The sequence below is a fragment of the Thalassophryne amazonica genome, chromosome 5 (genome assembly GCF_902500255.1).
Source record: "Thalassophryne amazonica chromosome 5, fThaAma1.1, whole genome shotgun sequence".
NCBI lineage: Eukaryota > Metazoa > Chordata > Actinopteri > Batrachoidiformes > Batrachoididae > Thalassophryne > Thalassophryne amazonica.
In genome coordinates this window covers 52,090,132-52,113,716 of record NC_047107.1, presented here as the reverse complement: position 1 = coordinate 52,113,716, position 23,585 = coordinate 52,090,132, and the positions used below count along the sequence as shown (strand labels likewise).

The window sequence follows — 23,585 nt, the reverse complement described above, 5'->3', positions numbered from 1 at the left end:
AACCCCTCTAAGACTCGAGTTTGACCAGCAGGTATGATTTCTGACTCTCTCCCCAACAATCTGACTAGACCAAGACTACTGTCTTCTTTCTGCTTCTGCCTTTGCTGTAATACACTAAGTACTACTTTGTAACCATAGGGTAGAGCTTGGGTATTGGCATTGGTTTGAGATAAACTTTCATAAAGAATGTCTAGGGTGTTGGTACCAATTAAAAGAGATTACTGAATTTTTGAGCGTGTGTCAGGGACGACTAATGCATAGGTGGACACACTGATTTCAGTACCAAAACAGCTTTTTGGGAAAGTAATATCAACACCAACAAAACGTGAGTAAGGGACGTTTTGCCCGTTTGCAGCCTCAATTTCAAGCAGTTCGCTTATGGGATGGATTTCAAGGTTTGAGAGATTGTTTTCATAGAATGATTGGGACACAGTGGTCACTTGAGACCCGGTATCGAGGAGACAACTGCAGGTCTGACCATTGATTTGCACATGAGCAGTGTACTTGGCTCCGATTAAACCTTTTGGTAGTTTTGCAGTGGCTGATTTGTTGTGGAAGCGCTTTTTGGAAGGCTTTTGGTTGGGACTAGTTTCATTGGAAGCACTCATTTGTCCCGCAATGAGAGCCGGTTTCAGTTTAAAGGTTGGTTTTGACTGTTTTGTTTGTCCCACTGTAACTGTTTTTCTTTTAACTGTGCTCTTTTTTCAGCAACTAGAGACGGGTTTGGTTCGTTGGGGCAGTTGGAGACAATATGACCGTCCTCGCCGCACTGAAAACAGTACCAGGGCTTTGGTCTGCATTTTGGAACTGGGTTTGTTGACTGTTTTTGTTCCAGCACTTTGGGTTTTGTTTTTACCTTGCTGTCAGCTTTTGGGCTGTTAATTTTCTTCTGGTTCGCACTTGGCGGTTTGAGTCTGGCAAGATGAGATTGCAGCTCTGATTTGTGCTTTTAGCTCTTTGACCAAGTTGCTTTGGGAAACAACTGGTGGTGCGGTCTTTTTAGTTTTCATTTTGGAGAGCTGATTCTGAAGCTCAGTCATTTGTGCTCGCATTTGAGTTAAATCAGTTTGCATTGAGGGGTCAAGATCAGTGTTTGCAGCTATTGCATGTGAAGTGACTTTTGGCCTGGTAGCAGCAAAGTGCTTTTTCATTCTGCTTTCTTTGACAGTAAGCTTATCTTCTTCCACTCTCAACTGTAAGAGTAGTTCTGAGAAGGGTGGTGGGTTATCTTTTTTTCTTTCTAGCTGAAGGTCGGCTAGAAGGGCATTATCCCAACACCCGCGACAAAACTGCCGTAACAAGTGTCGGTCTGTCTCACTGGTTGAAACACCACCTCTTTTCTGAGCTTTAGCAAGAGCTGTCTGTAGTCGGTGAAGATAATGGGAGGGCTTTTCACCAGCGTTTTGCAGCGTGTTAAGAAACTTAGCAAAAGGCTCATCACCATCCTCTACTGTGCCAAAAGCTGAATTGAGCAGGTCAATGTAAGCAGAAGGCAAGGCTTGGGGACCTAAAGGTTTGACTAGATTCGCTGCAGGTGGCACAAGACTGTCCAAAATCTTACGGGAGCGCTGCAAGTCAGACAGATCTGGGTCCTGAAGAACAAGTTCAACACTGGTGCGCCATGTGTCAAAATCTACCTCATGACTTGGACAAGGTAATTTACCCGAAAATTGTCTCAAGCGGAAAGAATATGACTCTTTTGATACAGAAGCCTCACTTCGGACTATGTGCTCGACAATGACTTTTTGCACCTCTGGATGAGTTATGAAGCTCTGTGGAATGTTAGAAGCTTGAGTGTGTCTGGGTTGCTTGATCGGTTCGGTTTTATTTGTTTGCTCATTTTCTCTTTGAGTTTCACTTGAAATTAGGGGAGCACTGTAGCTGTTTGGTTCAGTTTGATCAGTTTCACTTTGTTCAGAATCTCTATGCTCAGTTGCACCTATTATTGAGTGACTGCATTTAGTGATGTGTTCATGCAAAAACAGCTTCAAAAGACTGGCCTGTTAGTTTGGCTACTTCTTGCAGTTCAGCAAACAAACTGTTGGTGGCACTACTGGTGACAGTTTCAGTGTACTCAGTTGAAAGGGCTTTGATGTGGCAAGATGCATTTGGACTTTTAAATGTATGATGCAGCAAGGGTTCAAGTGCTGCGAGAGCAGGTCCACTCTCGTATTCCGCAATGACATTATTGTGGTATGAAGAGTCAGGATCATCAATTTTAAGGCTTCTCAGTATGCACCCATACTTATTCAGGAAGTCAGTTAGCTCTTCATCAAGAGTTTCATCAGAAAGTTCAGTAACAATGACTGAGTTTGGGATTTTTACATTTTCTTTTCTTACTATGTCCATGTCTTTGGCGGGTTTGGCCTAATTTTAGGGTCTGGGTCAAAATGAAATTTCAACCACGTTATGTAATGCCTTAATTTACTCCTGGCTCTGGCTCGCCAATTCTGTAACACCTATGAGGGGTAATTACAGGGTAATAAACAGCAAAAGTGCTAATCAATATCCTATGGACCAGAAACAATCAACTAAGTTCGTCTACTGGAGTAAAAGTTGGATTAACGAACGTAGGAAGGGTGTTGAAAGACCACAGACCAAGGAATAAGTTTAAATTGGCAGCTTATTATTTACAAATCAGACAAAAGACAATGGACAACAATAAACATAAATTTTACAATACATTAACTCCTGTTTTAGGTAGTTAAGATCCAACACTTTTAATTAAACCTTTGGTTTGATTTAATATTGGTTGTAAGTCTAGATTTAGTTCAAGTTTAGTTTCAGGTTGCAACCTTTTAGTTAGTTTTAGTTCACTTTAGTTCTATTTTCAGTTGAATTTTAGATTTATTTTGAGTTAACTCTGTTTAGTTTAAATTCAGTGAAGTTCACCTTTAAGTTCAAATATTCAAGTTACCCTTTTTAAAATCTACTCCTTGTTTAACACTATTCAAAGAAAAGCAATTGCATTGTAAAAATTATCTCTTTACAATATATTCGCTAATAGTCAAAATAAAAGTGATTCAGCAAAAGACTGAACAATCTGCATACCACAGTATCAAAATGAATATAAAGTCTTTTTTTTCTTCCAAAAATGAATCTAAAGTCTTTTCTTCTTCCCAGTTTTCAATAGTCCTTTACTGTCTTTGAATTAGCAGTTCAGTGTCCACGGCAGCTTGCAGAAGTTTGGGTAAATCCTACCAGTTCAGAAGGAATATATGTACAGTCCAGCAGAGGGCGTTAACTCTCAGACGGATGCACAGATCAGAAGGTCAAAGGGCGGCTCGCCATCTTGTTTCAACCTCGTGCTCAAAGATGACTTAAGTTGGCTATTTCTCCAACCCAACTCTGAATGGCCTACCATAAACATAAAATGTGCATAAATACACAAAATACATAACCAGGTAGCTCTAAAATAAAGAAAAGTCTACTCTTTGTCTCAACTTGTGCCCATCAAAATGGCTACGTCACATAGACGGGCGGCAGCAAGTCCAGACATTGAGCTCGCACACACAGAGTTTAGTTTTAGCTTCAATGCTTCACATTTTACCACAAAAGAACATAAATTCAATACTTTAGCTTCATATTTCCCTAAAGTATAACCACATTGTACAACTCTCCATTAAAATAAAATACAATTCTTCTTTTCACTCACCAAGTCCCGTTTCTCCAATGTACAATTCGTCTCCCACACACGACAGGTTGAAAAAACAAAAATTACTCTTCTCTGTACCGTTTTTCTTAACAAAAATATATTTTTAACGTCTTTAGACTTCTATTTTCCTCCCTTCTTTCTCTCCTTTCCTGCAGCCCGCATCTGCTATGTGCATATCTCCCTCTTCTAGCAGGGAAGACTCTAGAACAATGCGATTGGTTGCTGCAAGTTACACGGGTCACACAGCAAGGTGCATTTCAAAATAAAAGCCTAAAGACATTTTAAACCAAAATAACCATACTGACATAGTTATTATCTTTTTTTTTTAAATGTATTTATTGATGTTTTATTAACATGCTTTTACTTTAAAGTTGACATTGCTAACCTGGGTTACAAAGGCTGTCCCACAAATGGCATCTCAAAGAATAATCAATCAATCAATCAATTTTATTTATATAGCGCCAAATCACAACAAACAGTTGCCCCAAGGCGCTTTATATTGTAAGGCAAGGCCATACAATAATTACGTAAAAACCCCAATGGTTAAACGACCCCCTGTGAGCAAGCACTTGGCTACAGTGGGAAGGAAAAACTCCCTTTTAACAGAAGAAACCTCCAGCAGAACCAGGCTCAGGGAGGGGCAGTCTTCTGCTGGGACTGGTTGGGGCTGAGGGAGAGAACCAGGAAAAAGACATGCTGTGGAAGAGAGCAGAGATCGATCACTAATGATTAAATGCAGAGTGGTGCATACAGAGCAAAAAGAGAAAGAAACACTCAGTGCATCATGGGAACCCCCCAGCAGTCTAAGTCTATAGCAGCATAACTAAGGGATGGTTCAGGGTCACCTGATCCAGTCCTAACTATAAGCTTTAGCAAAAAAGGAAAGTTTTAAGCCTAATGTTAAAAGTAGAGAGGGTGTCTGTCTCCCTGATCTGAATTGGGAGCTGGTTCCACAGGAGAGGAGCGTGAAAGCTGAAGGCTCTGCCTCCCATTCTACTCTTACAAACCCTAGGAACTACAAATAAGCCTGCAGTCTGAGAGCGAAGCGCTCTATTGGGGTGATATGGTACTGTGAGGTCCCTAAGATAAGATGGGACCTGATTATTCAAAACCTTATAAGTAAGAAGAAGAATTTTTAAATTCTATTCTAGAATTAACAGGAAGCCAATGAAGAGAGGCCAATATGGGTGAGATATGCTCTCTCCTTCTAGTCCCCGTTAGTACTCTAGCTGCAGAATTTTGAATTAACTGAAGGCTTTTCAGGGAACTTTTAGGACAACCTGATAATAATGAATTACAATAGTCCAGCCTATTGAGGTGGGCTGTACCAACCAGCAAGAATTCTGGCTCACACAGACCTGTTAATTTTTCTTTAAGAAGCCCTCTTATTTTGCACTCTTTACCTGTATTAATTGCACCTGTTTGAACTTCACTGTAAAAAAAATAGTTGAGAATACTTCAAATTTGCAGGCAACAGTCTGCACTAAGACTTTTATGTTGTGCCAATGATGAACTATATACTATAACATATATTTCATTATCGGCACAACATAAAAGTCTTAGTGCAGACTGTTGCCTGCAAATTTGAAGTATTCTCAACTATTTTTTTTTTTTACAGTGTTGTTACCTGTATAAAAGACACCTGTTCACACACTCAAGTCAATCACACTCCAACCTGTCCACCATAGCCAAGACCAAAGAGCTGTCTAAGTACACCAGGGACAAAACTGTAGACCTGCACAAGGCTGGGATGGACTACAGGACAACAGGCAAGCAGCTTGGTAGAAGACAACAACTGTTATGATTATTTATTAGAAAGTGGAAGAAACACAAGATGACTGTGAATCTCCCTCAGTCTGGGATTCCATACAAGATCTCACTTTGTGGGGTAACGATGATTCTGAGAAAGCTCAGAACTACACAGGAGGACCTGGTCAGTGACCTGAAGAGAGCTGGGACCACAGTCACAAAGATTACATTAGTAACACATAATGCTGTCATGGTTTGAAATCCTGCAGGGCAGCAAGGTCCCCCTGCTCAAGCCAGCACATGTCCAGGCCCGTTTGAAGTTCACCAGTGACCATCTGGATGATCCATAGGAGACATGGGAGAAGGTCATGTGGTCAGATGAGACCAGAATAGAGCTTTTTGGAATCAATTCCACTTACCATGTTTAGAGGATGAGAACAACCCCAAGAAAACCATCCCAACCATGAAGCATGGGGGTGGAAACATCATACTCTGGGGGTGCTCTTCTGCAAAGGGGACAGGACAACTGCACCGTATTGAAGGGAGGATGGATGGGGTCATGTATTGCGAGATTTTGGCAAACAACCTCCTTCCCTCAGTAAGAGCACTGAAGATGGGTCATGGCTGGGTCTTCCAGCATAACAATGACCCCAAACACACAGACAGGGGAACTAAGGAGGGGCTCCGTAACAAGCACTTCAAGGTCCTGGAGTGGCCTGGCCAGTCTCCAGACGTGAACTCAATAGAAAATCTTTGGAGGGAGCTGAAACTCCAAACCTGAAAGATTTGGAGAAGATCTGTGTGGAGGAGTGGACCAAAATCCATGCTGCAGTGTGTGCAAACCTGGTGGAAAAACTACAGGAAATGTTGGACCTCTGTAATTGCAAACAAAGGCCACTGTACCAAATATTAACATTGATTTTCGCAGGTGTTTAAATACTTATTTGCAGCAGTAACATACAAATAAATTATTAAAAAAAGTCATACATTGTGATTTCCGGATTTTTTAAATTTTTTTTTTCGATTATGTCTCTCACAGTGGACATGCACCCAAGATGAAAATTTCAGACCCCGCCATGATTTCTAAGTGGGAGAACTTGCAAAGCCGCAGGGTGTTCAAATACTTATTTTCCTCACTGTACATCAGTCACACCCCGGATTGACAGTAGTGTATTTTGTTGAATATGTAGGTTATACGTAAAGGTTAGAGGTTGAGCCAGTGTAAACCGAAATTGGGACAACTGTGATTTGAGTTTTGTTTTAAGACCAGATTGTTGCAATTTATAGTGAATGTAAACGAGCGATATGTTTCAATTTAAGAGGGGAGGGATGTTACGAAGTGATTTCCTGGTGTCGCCACTCCATACCAGCAGAGGGCGCTGGGAGGTGTTTGGTGACCCTGAGTGTTCTTTTAGGCTGCATCCAGAAATATGTTTCACCTCCTGTGCATTTTGTATGTTACCTGAGTTCGTATTAAAAGTGATTTCTAGAGAGAAAGCCGGCTCTTTGGTGATGGTATAATGAGAATACGACAATATATATAAGATGTCTGAAATTCTGTATGCGTTCATGAAGATCCACGCAGATTAAACATAGCAGACACGGATTATTTGGAATATTTGTTTTATCAAGTTTTCAGGGTCTCATGCAGCAGTCTCTTAATAACATGATATAAAGCATGAAAAATTACATTTTGGTAGTATAATGTTCATTTGCAATTGTCTTCACGTGGTTTCTCTATGTTGTTTAGACTGCAGCGACTCTCTGGTGAGCAAGGGATTATGGGATATCTATAACAGGGCGAAAGGAGTTAAATTTGTCTCATTAATACCTGCAAATCCAAAGAGGGTGATCTACAAATATTCCTTGATTTGCACAACTTCCGCTCTTAAAATGTACGAGGTCTGCGAGAAAAGAAACCGACAGTTTTATTTTTTTTAAAAACTATATGGATTTGAATCACGTGTGATTACATCAGCCAAGCTTGAACCCTCGTGCGCATGCGTGAGTTTTTTCATGCCTGTCGGTGACGTCATTCGCCTGTGAGCACGCCTTGTGGAAGGAGTCGTCCAGCCCCCTCGTCAGATTTTCATTGTCTGAGAATGTTGTGTGGGCCGCTGAAGAGAAGGTACTGCTGGCCCACCACCACCAGATGGCGCCCTGCTTGGAGTGCGGGCTTCAAGCTCGAGAGGGCGCCGGAGCCACTGGGAGTGACAGCTGTCACTCTTCATCAGCACCAGCTGTCACTCAGCTAACTCATCACCATCTCCATAAAGGCCGGACTGCAACTCCACCTCCTCGCCGAGGAAATCAACTACCAATCAGGTAACTTTCTCTGCTGACTCAAAACATTGAGTAATAATCTGAACTTCTTTGCAGCCGTTTTCCTGTGGTGTGTCCTTATCTGTGGGATTGGCGTTTGGTGTGATCAGCGACGGCTTCGCTTCACACCCCAACCAGATAAGTGGTTAGACAGGAGCTGCACGAGTGTGTGATCGGAGGTGGAGGTTCTCCCTCCTTACTGAATACAGACTGTGGGATTACTGAGTGTGCGACCTCACACTCATCAGTACTGTCTCTGTTCTCTGCCAGCAGTACCGGGTCTGACTGCTGAAGACAGCGGCCACCTGGGGCGCAGGGCTTGGCGGCTCCGGTGTTCTTCAGCTCCGTTGGCAGTGGAAGCTGTGTGGATCCGGCTCTTCTCTCGCCAGGCGTCTTCTATCGTCGAGCCTGCCCACACGTCACCTGGTGTATGATTGACAGTCACTATATTGTTATTGTCTGTACGTCGTTGTGTGATTCACAACATTAAATTGTTACTTTTGGCTTATCCATTGTCCGTTCATTTACGCCCCCTGTTGTGGGTCCGTGTCACGACACTTTCACAACAGAGAAGTTGCTGAGAGACTGGCGCTGTGCTTGATCAAAATTTTTTCAAAAACTGTGAGGCACATCCGAGTGGACACCATTCGAGAAATTCAGCTTGTTTTCGGTGAAAATTTTAATGGTTGATGAGAGATTTTGGATTGTTTCTATCGCTGTAAGGACTTCCCACGGAGCGGGATGCCGCGCAGCGCTCCGAGGCGACATCGTCATCCTGTTTCAAGCTGAAAACCTTCAAATTTAAGCCTCTGTTGACCCAGGACGTCATGAGAGAACAGAGAACTTTCAGAAGAGGTCGGAATCAGCAGTTTATCCGGACATTCCACTGTTAAAGGAGATTTTTTAATGAAAGACATGCGGACGGATTGGCGCGTCAGCTCGCAGCCGGCGTGGCACGCTGCCACAGAAAAAACACCTCCGTTGGAAGCCTTAAGGACAAGTTGGAACATGCCCTGCTGTTAAACAATTTCTCAGATACTCACTCAACTGAAAGCCACCAAAAGCCGCCTGGATTTTACAAATGGTTATCAACACGGAGGTGCCAATCCATCCGCACGTCTTTCATTAAAAAAATCTCCTTTAACAGTGGAATGTCCGGATAAACTGCTGATTCCGACCTCTTCTGAAAGTTCTCTGTTCTCTCACGACATCCTGGGTCAACAGAGGCTTAAATTTGGAGGTTTTCAGCTTAAAACAGGATGACGACGTCGCCTCGGAGCGCTGCGCGACGTCCCGCTCCATGGGAAGTCCTTACAGCGATAGAAACAATCCAAAATCTCTCATCAGCCGTTAAAATTTTCACCGAAAACCATCTGAATTTCTCGAATGGTGTCCACTCGGATGTGCCTCACAGTTTTTGAAAAAATTTTGATCAAGCACAGCGCCAGTCTCTCAGCAACTTCTCAGACAATGAAAATCCGACGAGGGAGCTGGACCACTCCTTCCACAAGGTGTGCTCACAGGTGAATGACGTCACCGACAGGCCTGAAAAAACTCTCGCCTGCCCACGAGGGTTCAAGCTTGGCTGATGTAATCACATGTGATTCAAATCCATATGTTTTTTTAAAAAAAATAATAAGGTCGGATACTTTCTAACAGACCTTGTAAATATTGTTTTTGATTGATTGACTGATTGATTGATAGAGGGGCTTTACTGAACACGTACAAATTGTAAGACAATATGATATTAATAATTAATTAAACAACTGCAAATTATAAAGAACACAATGCTCATATGGCCGAGGATATTTTAGCATTGCATTATATTTAATTTTTGCAGGGAAAGGCCGCAGTGACTCCCCCACTCACTCCTGCAGAGTCTCACTGTGATGATGAGGAATGAATAGAAAATATAAAGAAACTAATATCCTTGCAGAGGCAATATTCACAATACAGTGGGATAAAAAAGTATTTAGTCAGTCCCTGATTGTGCAAGTTCTCCTACTTAGAAAGATGAGAGAGGTCTGTAATTTTCAACATAGGTACACTTCAACTGTGAGAGACAAAAGTAGGAAAAAAAATCCAGGAAATCACATTGTAGGATTTTTAAAGAATTTATTTCTAAATTATGGTGGAAAATAAGTATTTGGTCAATAACAAAAGTTCAACTCAATGCTTTGTCAAATGTTTCCTGTAAGTCTTCATCAGGTTTGCACACACTGTAGCTGGTATTTTGGCCCATTCCTCCATGCAGATCTCCTCTAGAGCAGTGATGTTTTTGGGCTGTCGCTGGGCAACACGGACATTCAACTCCCTCAACAAATTTTCTATGGGGTTGACGTCTGGAGACTGGCTTGGCCACTCCAGGACCTTGAAATGCTTTTTACGGAGTCACTTCTTTGTTGCCCGAGCGGTGTGTTTGGGATCATTGTCATACTGGAAGACCCAACCATATTGCATCTTCAATGCTTTCACTGATGGAAGGAGGTTTTGGCTTAAAATCTCACAATACATGGCCATGTTCATTCTTCCCTTAACACAGATCAGTAGCCCTGTCCCCTTTGCAGAAAAACAGCCCCAAAGCATAATGTTTCCACCCCGCATGCTTCACAGTAGATAAGGTGTTCTTGGAATGCAACTCAGCATTCATCTTCCTCCAAACATAACGAGTTGAGTTTTTACTAAAAAGTTCTATTTTGGTGTCATCTGACCACATGATATTCTCCCAGTCATCTTCTGGATCATTCATATGCTCTCTGGCAAACTTCAGACTGGCCTGGACACGTACTGGCTTAAGCAGGGGGACACGCCTAGCACTGCAGGATTTGAGTCTCTCTCTACATAGTGTGTAGCCTTTGTTACTTTGGTCCCAGCTCTCTGCAGGTCATTCATCAGGTCCCTCCGTGTAGTTCTGGGATTTTTGTTCACTGTTCTCTTGATCATTTTGACCCCACGGGATGACATCTTGCATGGAGCCCCAGATTGAGGGAGATTATCAATGGTCTTGTATGTCTTCCATTTTCTTACAATTGCTCCCACAGTTGATTTATTCATATCAACCTGCTTGACTATTGTAAACTCACGCTTCCCAGCCTGGTGCAGGTCTACAAATTTCTTCCTGGAGTCTGACTGTTTGCGGCTGTGGATAGGTGTCTTTTATACAGATTACTAGTTCAAACAGATGCCATTAATACAGGAAACAGGTGGAGGACAGAAGAGCTTCTTAAAGAAGAAGGTACAGGTCTGTGAGAGCCAGAAATCTTTTTTGTTTGTGGGTGACCAAATACTTATTTCCACCATAATTTACAAATAAATTCTGTAAAAATCCTACAATGTGATTTCCTGGATTTTTTTTCTCATTTTGTCTCTCATGGTTGAAGTGTACCTATGATGAAAATTACAGACCTCTCTCGTTTTTCTAAGTAGGAGAACTTGCACAATCATACTAAATACTCTGACTAAATACTTTTTTTACCCCACTGTACACACAAATGCAGATTGGGCATTCTATTGTAAAGATGTATAAAAATTGCTATAATATATATATATATATATATATATATATATATATATATATATATATATATATATATATATATATATATATAAAATCCAGTGAGATTTTATTCCTGAAATATTGATCCAGAAGAGTGTTGGGGCAGGGGTGGCTGCCAAGTGGTTAGTGCACTTGGTTTCAGCGTGGAAGGTTCCCAGTTGAAACCCCACCCCTGCCCCATTTCTCCATGTAATGTGGAGTTCTGTCAGGAAGAGCAGCCAGTATAAAACCTGTGCCAATTTAACATGCAGATCCACCTTGGGTTTGCTGTGGCGACTCCGAGTGCAAACAAGAGAGCAGCCAAAGAGACTTACATTTTGATTGGGAAAGGTTTACAAAATATTTTGGGTGTATTGCCACAAAACATTCTCCAAAACATTTTCAAAATATTTCGGATAGTCTACACTTTAATGTTTTCAAAATGTTTCCCCAAAATGTTTTACCAACCAAACCAAAATGTTTCTGAAACATTTCCAAAACATCAAATTGTTTAATGGGAACCTGTCTACTTTTTTTTTAAACCCACCAGTACCCAGCCAGGAGGTGCAAGGCTGTGGAGAATGTTTGAGCCCTCACTTTGCACATACCAGATCATTAGTCAGGTGGAAAGATTGTCCACACTCCTCGCTCAGCCATCGACAGACAATCTGCTCAACTCCATGCTGCTTTTCCACCTTCTCCACTAGCTCATCCAATCAGAGAACTATACCTTCCACGGCTGGAACATCATGCTCCGGACTTGGGAAAAGTGCGGGACCTTTCTTCTACAATGTTCTTGATAGTCCTATCAAGCCAAGATTCCTATGTGCTTATGCCACCAACATTAGTACATTGTGGGGCTGCTATATGGGCCAGCCTTAGGTTGGGCCACTACTGGGAGAACTAAGAGCCAAGAGTTTATCCTATTCCAATATTGTTGAAGAATTTTAAAAGTGTACAAGTGTACCTAATAAAGTTTGGAACCTCATTTTCCCGGAGGGAGTCTTCCCAAGGGATTAATAAAATTCTATCAAATCTAGTAAGAGCGAACTGCCGCGCAGCTCGCGCTATTGTAGACAAAGCCACAAGCAGGTGTTTTTCCTGCTTTTAGACTATCAATAGTTGCAGGTATTTCCTCTAAAGTTATGACTTTGTCTAGGTCCGTTCTAAACTCTTCTGAGACTACCGGTATATGAATTCCATCTAAAAAAGCATCTACGTTTGCTACATCGCTATTCATCTCTGAACTGTAATCAGCCTCTCGCTCTGGAACTGCTTAATCCGCCATGCCAGCACCTTCCCTGGTATTTCTCCCCATTCATAGAAGGTTTAAGTCGTAAAAGACTAGCCAGTGCTTTTGATGCTGATAATTCATTATATTGTGCTCTCAGCAGGAGTAATTGGTTATGATCTTCAGGTGAACCTGAATGGTAGTATTCTTTTTCTACTCTTTTTATTTTTGTTTCCAATGCTTTGGCCTTTTGAAATGTCAGCTTAGCTTTAGAGCTAGTAATGTTGATTACTTGTCCTCTTATAAAGGCTGTTTCCCACCTGATACAAGCCGAAGTTTCTATTGTATTTGTCACAAAAAAGAATTTTATCTGGTCATTCAGGAAAATGACAAAGCCCGGATCCTTGAGCCATTTCTGTTTAAAGTACCATCTTGGAGGATCTCTCAATAGTTTACAGTCTTGATATAATAAATGATTTGGAGCATGATCTGAGATTAAGATGGTGTCATAAGATCAGTCTTCGATTTTATATTTTAAATTCAAATTTGTTGGGGAAAGTGTAGTGACACAGACCCACAACAGGGGGCGTAAATGAACAGACAATGGATCAGCCGAAATACAACAATTTAATGTTGTGAATGTACACAACGGAAAAACAGACAAATGCAATTTAGAACAACAGTCAATAATACGAGGTGACGTGTGGGCAGGCTCGAGGATAGAAGACGTCTGTCCAGAGAAGAGCCGGGTCCCACACGATTTCCACTGCCCACGGATCTGGAACACACCGGAGCCGCCAAGTTCTGAATCCCCAGGTGGCCACCGTCTCCAGCTGTCAGATCGGTACTGCTGGCAGGAAGCAAAAACAGTTTATGGTGGGTGTGTGCACACCCAGCAAAACAATCAGCAAACAGTACTCCTGCAAACAGTTCAGAACCGACAAGGTACGTGCGTTCGGCACAGAAAAACGGCTGAGAGAATTACCTTCTAGGTAGACTGATATCTTGGCAGGGAGGTGGAGTTGCTGCCTGGCTTTTATGGAGATGGTGATGATGAGGAACAGCTGTCAGGTGGTGATGAGGGACAGCTGTCATTTCCAGCTGCTCCCGTGAGGCGGCGGCGCCCTCTTGTGCCTGAAGCCCGACATTCAGGCAGGACACCCTCTGGTGGTGGGCCAGCAGTACCTCCTCTTCAGCAGCCCACACAACAGGACCCCCCCCTCAACGGGCGCCTCCTTGCGCCCGACCAGGTTTGTTGGGATGACGGCGGTAGAAATCGGCCAGGAGGGCCGGGTCCAGGATGAAGCTCCTCTTCACCCAGGAGCGCTCTTCGGGTCCATAACCCTCCCAGTCAACCAGATACTGAAACCCCGGGCCCTTTTGATGGACGTCCAGGAGCCTGCGCACGGTCCAGGCAGGCTCTCCGTCTATGATCCGGGCAGGAGGCGGCGCCGGTCCGGGGATGCAGAGTGTTGATGTGTGGTAGGGTTTGATACGGGAAACATGGAACATAGGATGAATCCGCAGTGAAGCTGGTAGCTTCAGCTTCATTGCGGCCGGACTGAGGACTTTGAGTATGGAGAATGGTCCAATGAATCGGTCTTTCAGTTTCTGGGATTCTACTTGAAGGGGGATGTCCTTGGTAGATAGCCAAACCTCCTGCCCGGGCTGGTAAGCAGGGACTGGGGAACGCCGGGGGTCTGCATTGGCCTTGGCCCTCGTCCGGGCTTTAAGCAGGGCAGAGCGGGCAGTGCGCCACACCCAACTGCACCTCCTTAGGTGGGCCTGGACTGAGGGCACCCCGACCTCCCCCTCCACGAGCGGAAACGATGGGGTCTGGTACCCCAAACATACCTCAAACGGGGAGAGGCCGGTGGCAGATGAAACTTGACTATTGTGAGCGTACTCGATCCAGGCCAGATGGTCACTCCAGGCTGTCGGGTGTACGGAGGTCACGCAGTGGAGGGCCTGCTCCAAATCCTGATTCACCCGCTCTACCTGTCTGTTCGTCTGGGGATGGTACCCGGACGAGAGGCTTGCGGTGGCCCCCAGTTCCCTACAGAAACTCTCCCAGACTTGCGAGGAGAACTGGGGACCACGGTCTGAGACGTTGTTGGCTGGAATCCCATGCAAACGCATGACATGGTGGACCAGGAGGTCTGCAGTCTCCTGGGCCATCGGGAGCTTCGGGAGGGCCACGAAGTGGGCTGCCTTGGAGAACCGGTCCACTATCGTGAGAATGGTGGTCATGCCCTGGGACGGCGGGAGGCCCGTGACGAAGTCCAGGCCAATGTGGGACCAGGGCGATGAGGCACAGGTAACAGATGGAGGAGTCCTTGTGCTCTTTGATGGTCTGCCTTGCCCCTGGTGCAGGTGGTACAGGCCTGGACGTACTCCTGGACGTCGGCTTCCATGGACACCCACCAGAAGCGCTGCCGGACCACTGCCACGGTTCTTCGCACCCCTGGGTGACAGGAGAGCTTGGAACCGTGACAGAAGTCCAGGACTGCAGCTTTGGCTTCTGGTGGGACGTAAAGTCTGTTCTTAGGGCCGGTCCCTGGGTCCGGGTTCCGTGCCTGGGCCTCCCAGACGGTCTTCTCCACGTCCCAGGTGAGGGTGGCCACGATAGTGGACTCAGGGATGATAGGATCCGGTGGATCTGACAGCTCGGTTTTGACTTCCTCTTAGTGGACCCGGGACAGGGCGTCAGATCGTTGATTCTTGGTCCCGGGGTGGTAGGTGATCTTGAAGTCAAAATGCCCGAAGAACAGTGACAGCGGGCTTGCCTGGGGTTCAGACGCTTGGCGGTCCGGATGTATTCCAGGTTCCGATGGTCCGTGAAAACCGTGAATGGCACCGCAGCTCCCTCCAACAAGTGTCTCCACTCCTCGAGAGCCTCTTTCACCGCTAGGAGTTCCCGATTGCCGATGTCATAGTTCCTCTCTGCCGGGGTCAACCTGCGGGAAAAATAGGCACAAGGGTGGAGGACCTTATCGGACTCCCTGCTCTGGGACAGCACGGCTCCTATCCCTGAGTCAGAGGCATCCACTTCAACGATAAACTGGAGGCTAGGATCGGGCTGCACCAGAACTGGCGCAGTCGAGAACCGGCGTTTCAACTCCCTAAACGCGGCGTCGCACCGATCCGACCAGGTGAAGGGGACTTTAGTGGAGGTAAGGGCCATCAGGGGGCTAACTACCTGGCTGTAACCCTTGATGAACCTCCAGTAGAAATTTGCGAAGCCGAGGAACTGCTGCAATTTCCTACGGCTCGTCGGTTTGGGCCAATCTCTCACCGCCGCAACCTTGGCCGGATCAGGGGTGACGGAGTTGGAGGAGATTATGAACCCCAAGAAGGACAAAGAAGTGCGGTGGAACTCGCACTTCTCACCCTTCACAAACAGCCGGTTCTCCAACAACCGCTGCAGGACCTGACTAACATGCTTGACATGGGTCTCAGGATCCGGGGAGAAGATGAGGATGTCGTCCAGGTATACGAAGACGAACCGATGCAGGAAGTCCCGCAAGACGTCATTAACCAAGGCTTGGAATGTTGCGGGCGCATTGGTGAGGCCGAACGGCATGACCAGGTACTCAAAGTGACCTAATGGGGTGTTAAATGGCGTCTTCCACTCATCTCCCTTCCGGATCCGAACCAGGTGATACACATTCCTAAGATCCAATTTAGTGAATATTTGGGCTCCATGCAAGGGCGTGAACACCGAATCCAACAGAGGTAATGGGTATCGGTTGCGAACCGTGATTTCGTTCAGCCCTCTGTAATCGATGCATGGACGGAGTCCGCCGTCTTTCTTGCCCACAAAAAAGAAACCTGCACCCATCGGGGAGGTGGAGTTCCGGATCAACCCGGCCGCTAAGGAGTCCCGGATATACAACCCCTGGCAAAAATTATGGAATCACCGGCCTTGGAGGATGTTCATTCAGTTGTTTAATTTTGTAGAAAAAAAGCAGATCACAGACATGACACAAAACTAAAGTCATTTCAAATGGCAACTTTCTGGCTTTAAGAAACACTATAAGAAATCAAGAAAAAAAGATTGTGGCAGTCAGTAATGGTTACTTTTTTAGACCAAGCAGAGGAAAAAAATATGGACTCACTCAATTCTGAGGAATAAATTATGGAATCACCCTGTAAATTTTCATCCCCAAAACTAACACCTGCATGAAATCACATCTGCTCGTTAGTCTGCATCTAAAAAGGAGTGATCACACCTTGGAGAGCTGTTGCACCAAGTGGACTGACATGAATCATGGCTCCAACGCGAGAGATGTCAATTGAAACAAAGGAGAGGATTATCAAACTCTTAAAACAGGGTAAATCATCACGCAATGTTGCAAAAGATGTTGGTTGTTCACAGTCAGCTGTGTCTAAACTCTGGACCAAATACAAACAACATGGGAAGATTGTTAAAGGCAAACATACTGGTAGATCAAGGAAGACATCAAAGCGTCAAGACAGAAAACTTAAAGCAATATGTCTCAAAATATGAAAATGCACAACAAAACAAATGAGGAACGAATGAGAGGAAACTGGAATCAACGTCTGTGACAGAACTGTACGAAACCGCCTAAAGGAAATGGGATTTACATACAGAAAAGCTAAAACGAAAGCCATCATTAACACTTAAACAGAAAAAAAACAAGGTTACAATGGGCTAAGGAAAAGCAATCGTGGACTGTGGATGACTGGATGAAAGTCATATTCAGTGATGAATCTCGGATCTGCATTGGGCAAGGTGATGATGCTGGAACTTTGTTTGGTGCCGTTCCAATGAGATTTATAAAGATGACTGCCTGAAGAGAACATGTAAATTTCCACAGTCATTGATGATATGGGGCTGCATGTCAGGTAAAGGCACTGGGGAGATGGCTGTCATTACATCATCAATAAATGCACAAGTTTACATTGATATTTTGGACACTTTTCTGATGTTTGGGGATGATGAAATCATTTTTCAAGATGATAATGCATCTTGCCATAAAGCAAAAACTGTGAAAACATTCCTTGCAAAAAGACACATAGGGTCAAAGTCAACCAGCAGATGTGATTTGATGCAGGTGTTAGTTTTGGGGATGAAAATTTACAGGGTGATTCCATAATTTATTCCTCAGAATTGAGTGAGTCCATATTTTTTTCCTCTGCTTGGTCTAAAAAAGTAACCGTTACTGACTGCCACAATTATTTTTCCTGATTTCTTATAGTGTTTCTTAAAGCCAGAAAGTTGCCATTTGAAATGACTTTAGTTTTGTGTCATGTCTGTGATCTGCTTTTTTTCTACAAAATTAAACAACTGAATGAACATCCTCCGAGGCCGGTGATTCCATAATTTTTGCCAGGGGTTGTAGGTCTCCATTGATTCGCGCTCTGGACGTGAGAGGTTGTACAGCCTGCTGGACGGGTACTCACACAACAAAATTTTTATTTTTATCTTCCAGAGATTGCACTTGAGCTCAAAGTGTGGTGATGTTATCTTCATTTGTTGAGATTCTGGTTTCTGCCTATGCAATGCGTGTTGCACAGTCAAGAACGTCTTTCTGCACATCATCAATTGCCGATATGATAACATCAGATTTGGTGGAAAATTCAACTTTAATATTATTAATAGCTGCCAATATGGTTTGAGATGTGGTACCCAGTTCCTCATTAGCCGTCAGGTTGTCTGATGTTGCATCTTCAGGAGTTATGCTATCCGCCACTTCTGTCATCGCTGTGGTGCTAACAGGAGTCTTGGAGCAAGCGCCAGGCGACGCAAAGTTTGACAGCTTGGATTGTAGCATTTTGTTACCACTTTGGCTGGCTTTTTTTGTGACAAAGGCATTACCCTTAGTTCTTCTGGTGGCTGCAGACATGCAGCGGTCCCAGAAAAAGGGTTTTTAGACAGGATTTAGTTATGCAGTAGTAGAGCAAGTTAACATGTGCCCGTTCAGTAAGCCGCCATAACTGGAAGTCGCATGCACACTTTTAATATATAGATGATTTACCGCCCTCTGCTGGAATGGCATGTGAGTCTAGAATGTAAATATCAATGTCCATTGTTTGGTGTTGTTAGCTAATATCCATAGTTGCTCCAAAAATATTAGTCCTATCAATGTTTTGTTTTGGCGACGTTCATCCTTTACCCAAAATATGTAAGCATACCAAAAAGAAAATGTCAGCTCTCCACAGTTTGTCTGTGATCAAAGTTATATGCAAGAATGCATGCATGCACGCACGCAGAACTTTTTGTTTTTTCTTCATTCTAATGCAAGCAGGTGCTTTTATTTTTACACACCCACAAACAGAGACGGTAGCAGAAGACATCAAACGCAGCACACTTTTCACTCATGATAACACCAACATGACCTTTAACTAAACTGACTAACCCAATTGAACTATAAAAACACAATAAATCAAGAACATTAACAACACCGTTCATCTAACGGCCCATGGTAGTTAATCTAACAACGTTAATCCCCAGTTTCTCCGTGATCAAAGCCCACACTCACGCATAGAAACATGACAATTTTGTTTTTGCTCCCATTTTTCATGAGCTGAACTCAAAAACTAAAACATTTTCTATATACAAAAAAAGACCTATTTCTCTCAAATATTGTTCTGTCTAAATCTGTGTTAGTGAGCACTTCTTGGCGAGATAATTCATCCCACATTGCAGGTGTGACCTATCAAGATGCTGATTACACAGCGTGGTTATTGCAAAGGCATGCCTTAGGCTGGCCACAATAAAAGGTCATTTAACAGGTGCATGGATTTAGCAGGTGCATGGATTCACATCCATACAGAGGGCTCTGATCTAAAGTGGTTTGGTTTGTCACACACAGGGATATGTGTGAAACACCATATTACAGCATTTTGTTCATAATAGTCAGCCTTGAATTACACCCCACCTCGTTTAGGTGCTGGGTCTGAGCATGGCTTGAAAAAAATAAATGGCCGGTTTTTTTAATCAAGGAAATATGGTACCCACTTTCCTTGAATTAGCGAGTGTCAGTACTGAACTTCATTTTGTACAATTGTTACTGGGCACATCCAGACTGCTCTGTACATGGAAGGGGTTTTAATGGAAATGCATTGCGATTGGACAGGATGTTTTATACAAAATATGTTATATTGGTGTTTATTTCGTGGAGAACCATACAAAGCTTTGGGACTTTTGTCAGGTGAGTGTGAATGTCCCATTTATACGATGACAGTTTAGGGCAACTTTTGCTGTACTGACTTATTTTTTTGCTGTTGTTAAATGATTGAAATGTAGATGGCAACGCTGATCATTATGTTGACAACTGTGTTTTTAAGGAAACCGCTGATTCTGGACCATGACTTTCAAGCAAGGGAAGCAGTGGAGGTCCATGTGCAAAGGCCTGGTGCTGGGTACCCTCCTTACCAGTTGCATGATCCTGTTTTATTGCCTCTCTTCTCCACAAGTCCACTTCAGTCTGCCTGAGTAAGACTCAACACACTGCTGTACTGCTGCATTCTGAAGAAGACAACATCATAAAGTCCATACAACTGCATGTGTTCTTTGATAATATTACATTCAATAACAGGAGGTTGATGCTAAATTCTATAGTCCTGAGTTCCACCATGTTGAGAGCACTACATGAAACAATACAGTGCAGTGTAGTCAGGCACCAAACCGGTGCATTCCTATCATCCATCACAACAAAACATTTGCACTTTTGATGACCTAAAGGTAGGCATGAAAGTCTAACACAATGGCTTTGTGGTATTTTATGAGTGCAGCACTCAGAAGCAGGTTCACCACACAATGTGACATATAGGAACAAGAAACAGACCTGAACTAAAAAATAAAAACAAAAAAGCAAGTAATGGAAAAAAACAAAAAACAAAAAACAAAACAAAACACAACTTCCTTGTTTGTACCATATTCTTCCTTCCCACACCTGGAGCTGTTTGGAGATCAAGTGGAGAAACAGAGGAGGATTCAATTTTCACAGGACATTTTTCAGATGTGACATATTGAAATATATATATTATTATGATATATTAAGAACATAGAACATAGAACAACATATATACGTAGAACAAACTTTGATACAAAACACATTACAAACACTTAAAACAAAGTCCAACCTTATAACAAAGAAGGATCACTCCAGTTCCTTCACAGTGCTCAGACACAGTACACAGCAGTTAAAGACAGCTGAAATGCTCTGAACGTACCTTAAGACATAGTGCATGGAAAGTGTCCATCAGCATGGGTGAGGTCCATGTGAAAGTTCCGCTGAAACAACTGCACTTTAAATTCATGCCTCATACACAGTGGTTCATGGACACTCTTTAAACAGCAGAGTTATAGATATTAAAGGACACAGTATTTACATCAGTGTTAACACAGCTGTCATGGCAACTTCCAGCATTACGTCTTTTTTGCAAAATGATTCTTGGTCACCCTATCCACGCAAATCCATTTCCTCATGGTACAAAAGCAAGATTACAGCAGTTGAATTACTGTCCAACTTCTTATTAATCTGACTGTATAATCTATCAAATAATGTAATCCAGGGGTTTTCCAAGAGTGAGCCCCCCCCACAGAGAACAAATGAATAGCTGCTCCCCCACGACACACATACACACAATTTCAACATGTTCGGGTGTTTCTTTTTATTATTTTACACACACTAAACACATTTTAAACATGTATGTGTTTTTAAGGAACTGTCTATGGATTTACACATTTTACAGCCTTTGTAAATTTTTTTAACATATTTTTAAACAAACTTTCTATTCTTTCACACATTTTACACCCTTTTCACACATTTTAAACATGTTTTTAAAAACTTTCAATTCTTCTATTTTTACTTTTGTCATATTTTAAATATCATTTTTTAACATTTAAACATCTCTGTGTTTTTTTTTAAAACCCCTTTGACATAACTAACACATTTTAACATGAATAATATTAATTCAACTTTTATACATATTTAGTCTCTCATCTAGTCTCACCTCTTGTTTAGTGCGAGCAATGAGTCTGGGTCTTTGACGCGCACAGGTGACTGATGCGGGGATGGACTGTGGAGAGGAGCAAATGAAGATCGTCCTCTACTTTCTTCATTTTTTGGTTGCCCCAAACTCTGTCTTCTCACTGGTAGATTTACACACTAAAAATGTATCCATTTTGCTCCTGGCATTGTAGCTAACAATGTTTTCTTTTTCCTTTCCCCCCTTCTTCTTTTGTTAGTTAACAGTGCTTACAGTTATTTTTTTGCCCCCCCCCCCCCAAGAACTCTGGCACCCCCCGGGGGGGCAAGCCTCACAGTTTGAAAACCACTGATGTAATCAATAAAATACATTTTTTTCAACAAGATATTTTATTTTAATCACAATGTCACCATTTATGATTGAACTATTTTCTCTCTGTAGGGTTCCAGTGCCTTACTCTTGTGCTCATCGTCCATCCCATTTCCACACCAAACAAGCAATAAACACCTCACAACAAACCGCTGGGCAAGGCAGTCTGTGCACTCCAAAAGTGGACATCATGTTCATGAAGACCCACAAGACAGCCAGCAGCACCTTTCTCAACATCCTTTTTCGGTTTGGAGAAAAGCACAGACTCAAATTTGCCTTCCCTGACAGTAGAAATGACTTCTTTTACCCTTCTCTTTTCCAGCGCTCACAGGTTAAAGACTACAGACCTGGCATGTGCTTTAATATAATCTGCAATCACATGCGCTTCAATCCACCTGAGGTGAGCAAGCTGCTGCCTACAGATACGTCCTATATCACTATTCTGAGAGACCCTGCAGAGCTCTTTGAGTCATCCTTCCATTACTTTGGCAAGTTGGTACCTTTTACTTGGAAAATACCAGCTGAGGATAAGATTAATGAGTTTCTACGTGACCCCCATTACTATTTTGATCCTGAAGGCTTTCACTCTTTCTACCTCAAGAACTTGCTGTTCTTTGATTTTGGATATGACAACACTCTGCCACCCGATGATCTGCAGGTAGATGAAGGAATCAAATCCATCAGTGACCATTTTCAGCTGATCATGTTGGTGGAATATTTCGAGGAATCGCTAGTCTTACTCAAGGACATTCTTTGCTGGGAGATGGATGATCTACTCTTCTTCAAGCTCAATGCTCGCAAGGGATCAACTGTATCAAGACTTACACAAGAACTCAGGGCAAAAGCCCTTGAGTGGAATGCCATTGACTGGAAGTTATACCAGCATTTCAATGAAACATTTTGGAAGAAGGTGGATACGTACGGACGGCAGAGAATGGCTAAAGATGTGGCAGAACTCAGGAGAAGGAATGCAGAGATGGCATCTATCTGCATTGAGGGTGGTCATGCTGTGGATGCAGGCAGTATTGAAGAGACAGCCATGAAGCCTTGGCAGCCCATTGGAGAAAACTCCATAATGGGCTACAATCTGAAGAAGAATGTGGACAAGGCACATCGGAAGCTCTGCCGTAAGATGTTGATGCCTGAAATTCAGTATCTAACTGAGCTAGGGGTTAACCTCTGGATCACCAAATTGTGGGGCCATATCCGAGATATCATTAACTGGTGACTTATTAGACTGTGAAAGAGAACAAATTTATGAACAGTTAATCTAAGATTGAGTGGTTTCTGCTTGTTACTGTTTTGTATTCATTGCAATCGTATGTCCTGACTCCTATTTTGATTTTATTTAAATTATTCTGTGACATGTTTGGATTTCATGTGTTTGCCTGCTGTAATGTACCTGATGAGTCAAGTCAGGTCTAAGAGCATACACTACTGTTGATGCACATGCCAATCCACCACCTGACACAGCCACCCTGGCAACCATCTATATAAACTGATGGTCCATTACTATCCCCAAAGAAGCCATCTACGTACAGTGGTATGTAAAAGTTTGTGCACCCCTGATGATTTCCATGATTTTCCTTTATAAATCATTGGTTGTCTGGATCAGCAATATCAGTTAAATATATCATATAGCAGATGAACACACTGATATTTGAGAAGTGAAATGAAGTTTCTAGTATTTACAGAAAGTGTGCAGTAATTAAACAAAATTAGCCAGGTGCATAAATTTGGGCACCTTTTCATTTTATTGGTTT

The 23,585-nt window shown here is 43.1% G+C and overlaps 1 protein-coding gene across 1 annotated transcript in view; it reads left to right on the top strand.

Annotated features, from left to right (window-relative positions):
• The window catches only part of gal3st1a (galactose-3-O-sulfotransferase 1a), a 42,164-nt gene extending 18,824 nt beyond the window's left edge, over positions 1-23,340 (top strand). Inside the window, exons 2-3 of the mRNA XM_034170223.1 lie at positions 19,807-19,954; positions 21,895-23,340. Coding sequence (XP_034026114.1) covers positions 19,827-19,954; positions 21,895-23,050 — 1,284 coding nt within the window. The 5' untranslated portion in view covers positions 19,807-19,826 and the 3' untranslated portion in view covers positions 23,051-23,340. The remainder of the gene's footprint in view (positions 1-19,806; positions 19,955-21,894) is intronic.
• The last annotated feature ends 245 nt before the right edge of the window (positions 23,341-23,585 follow it).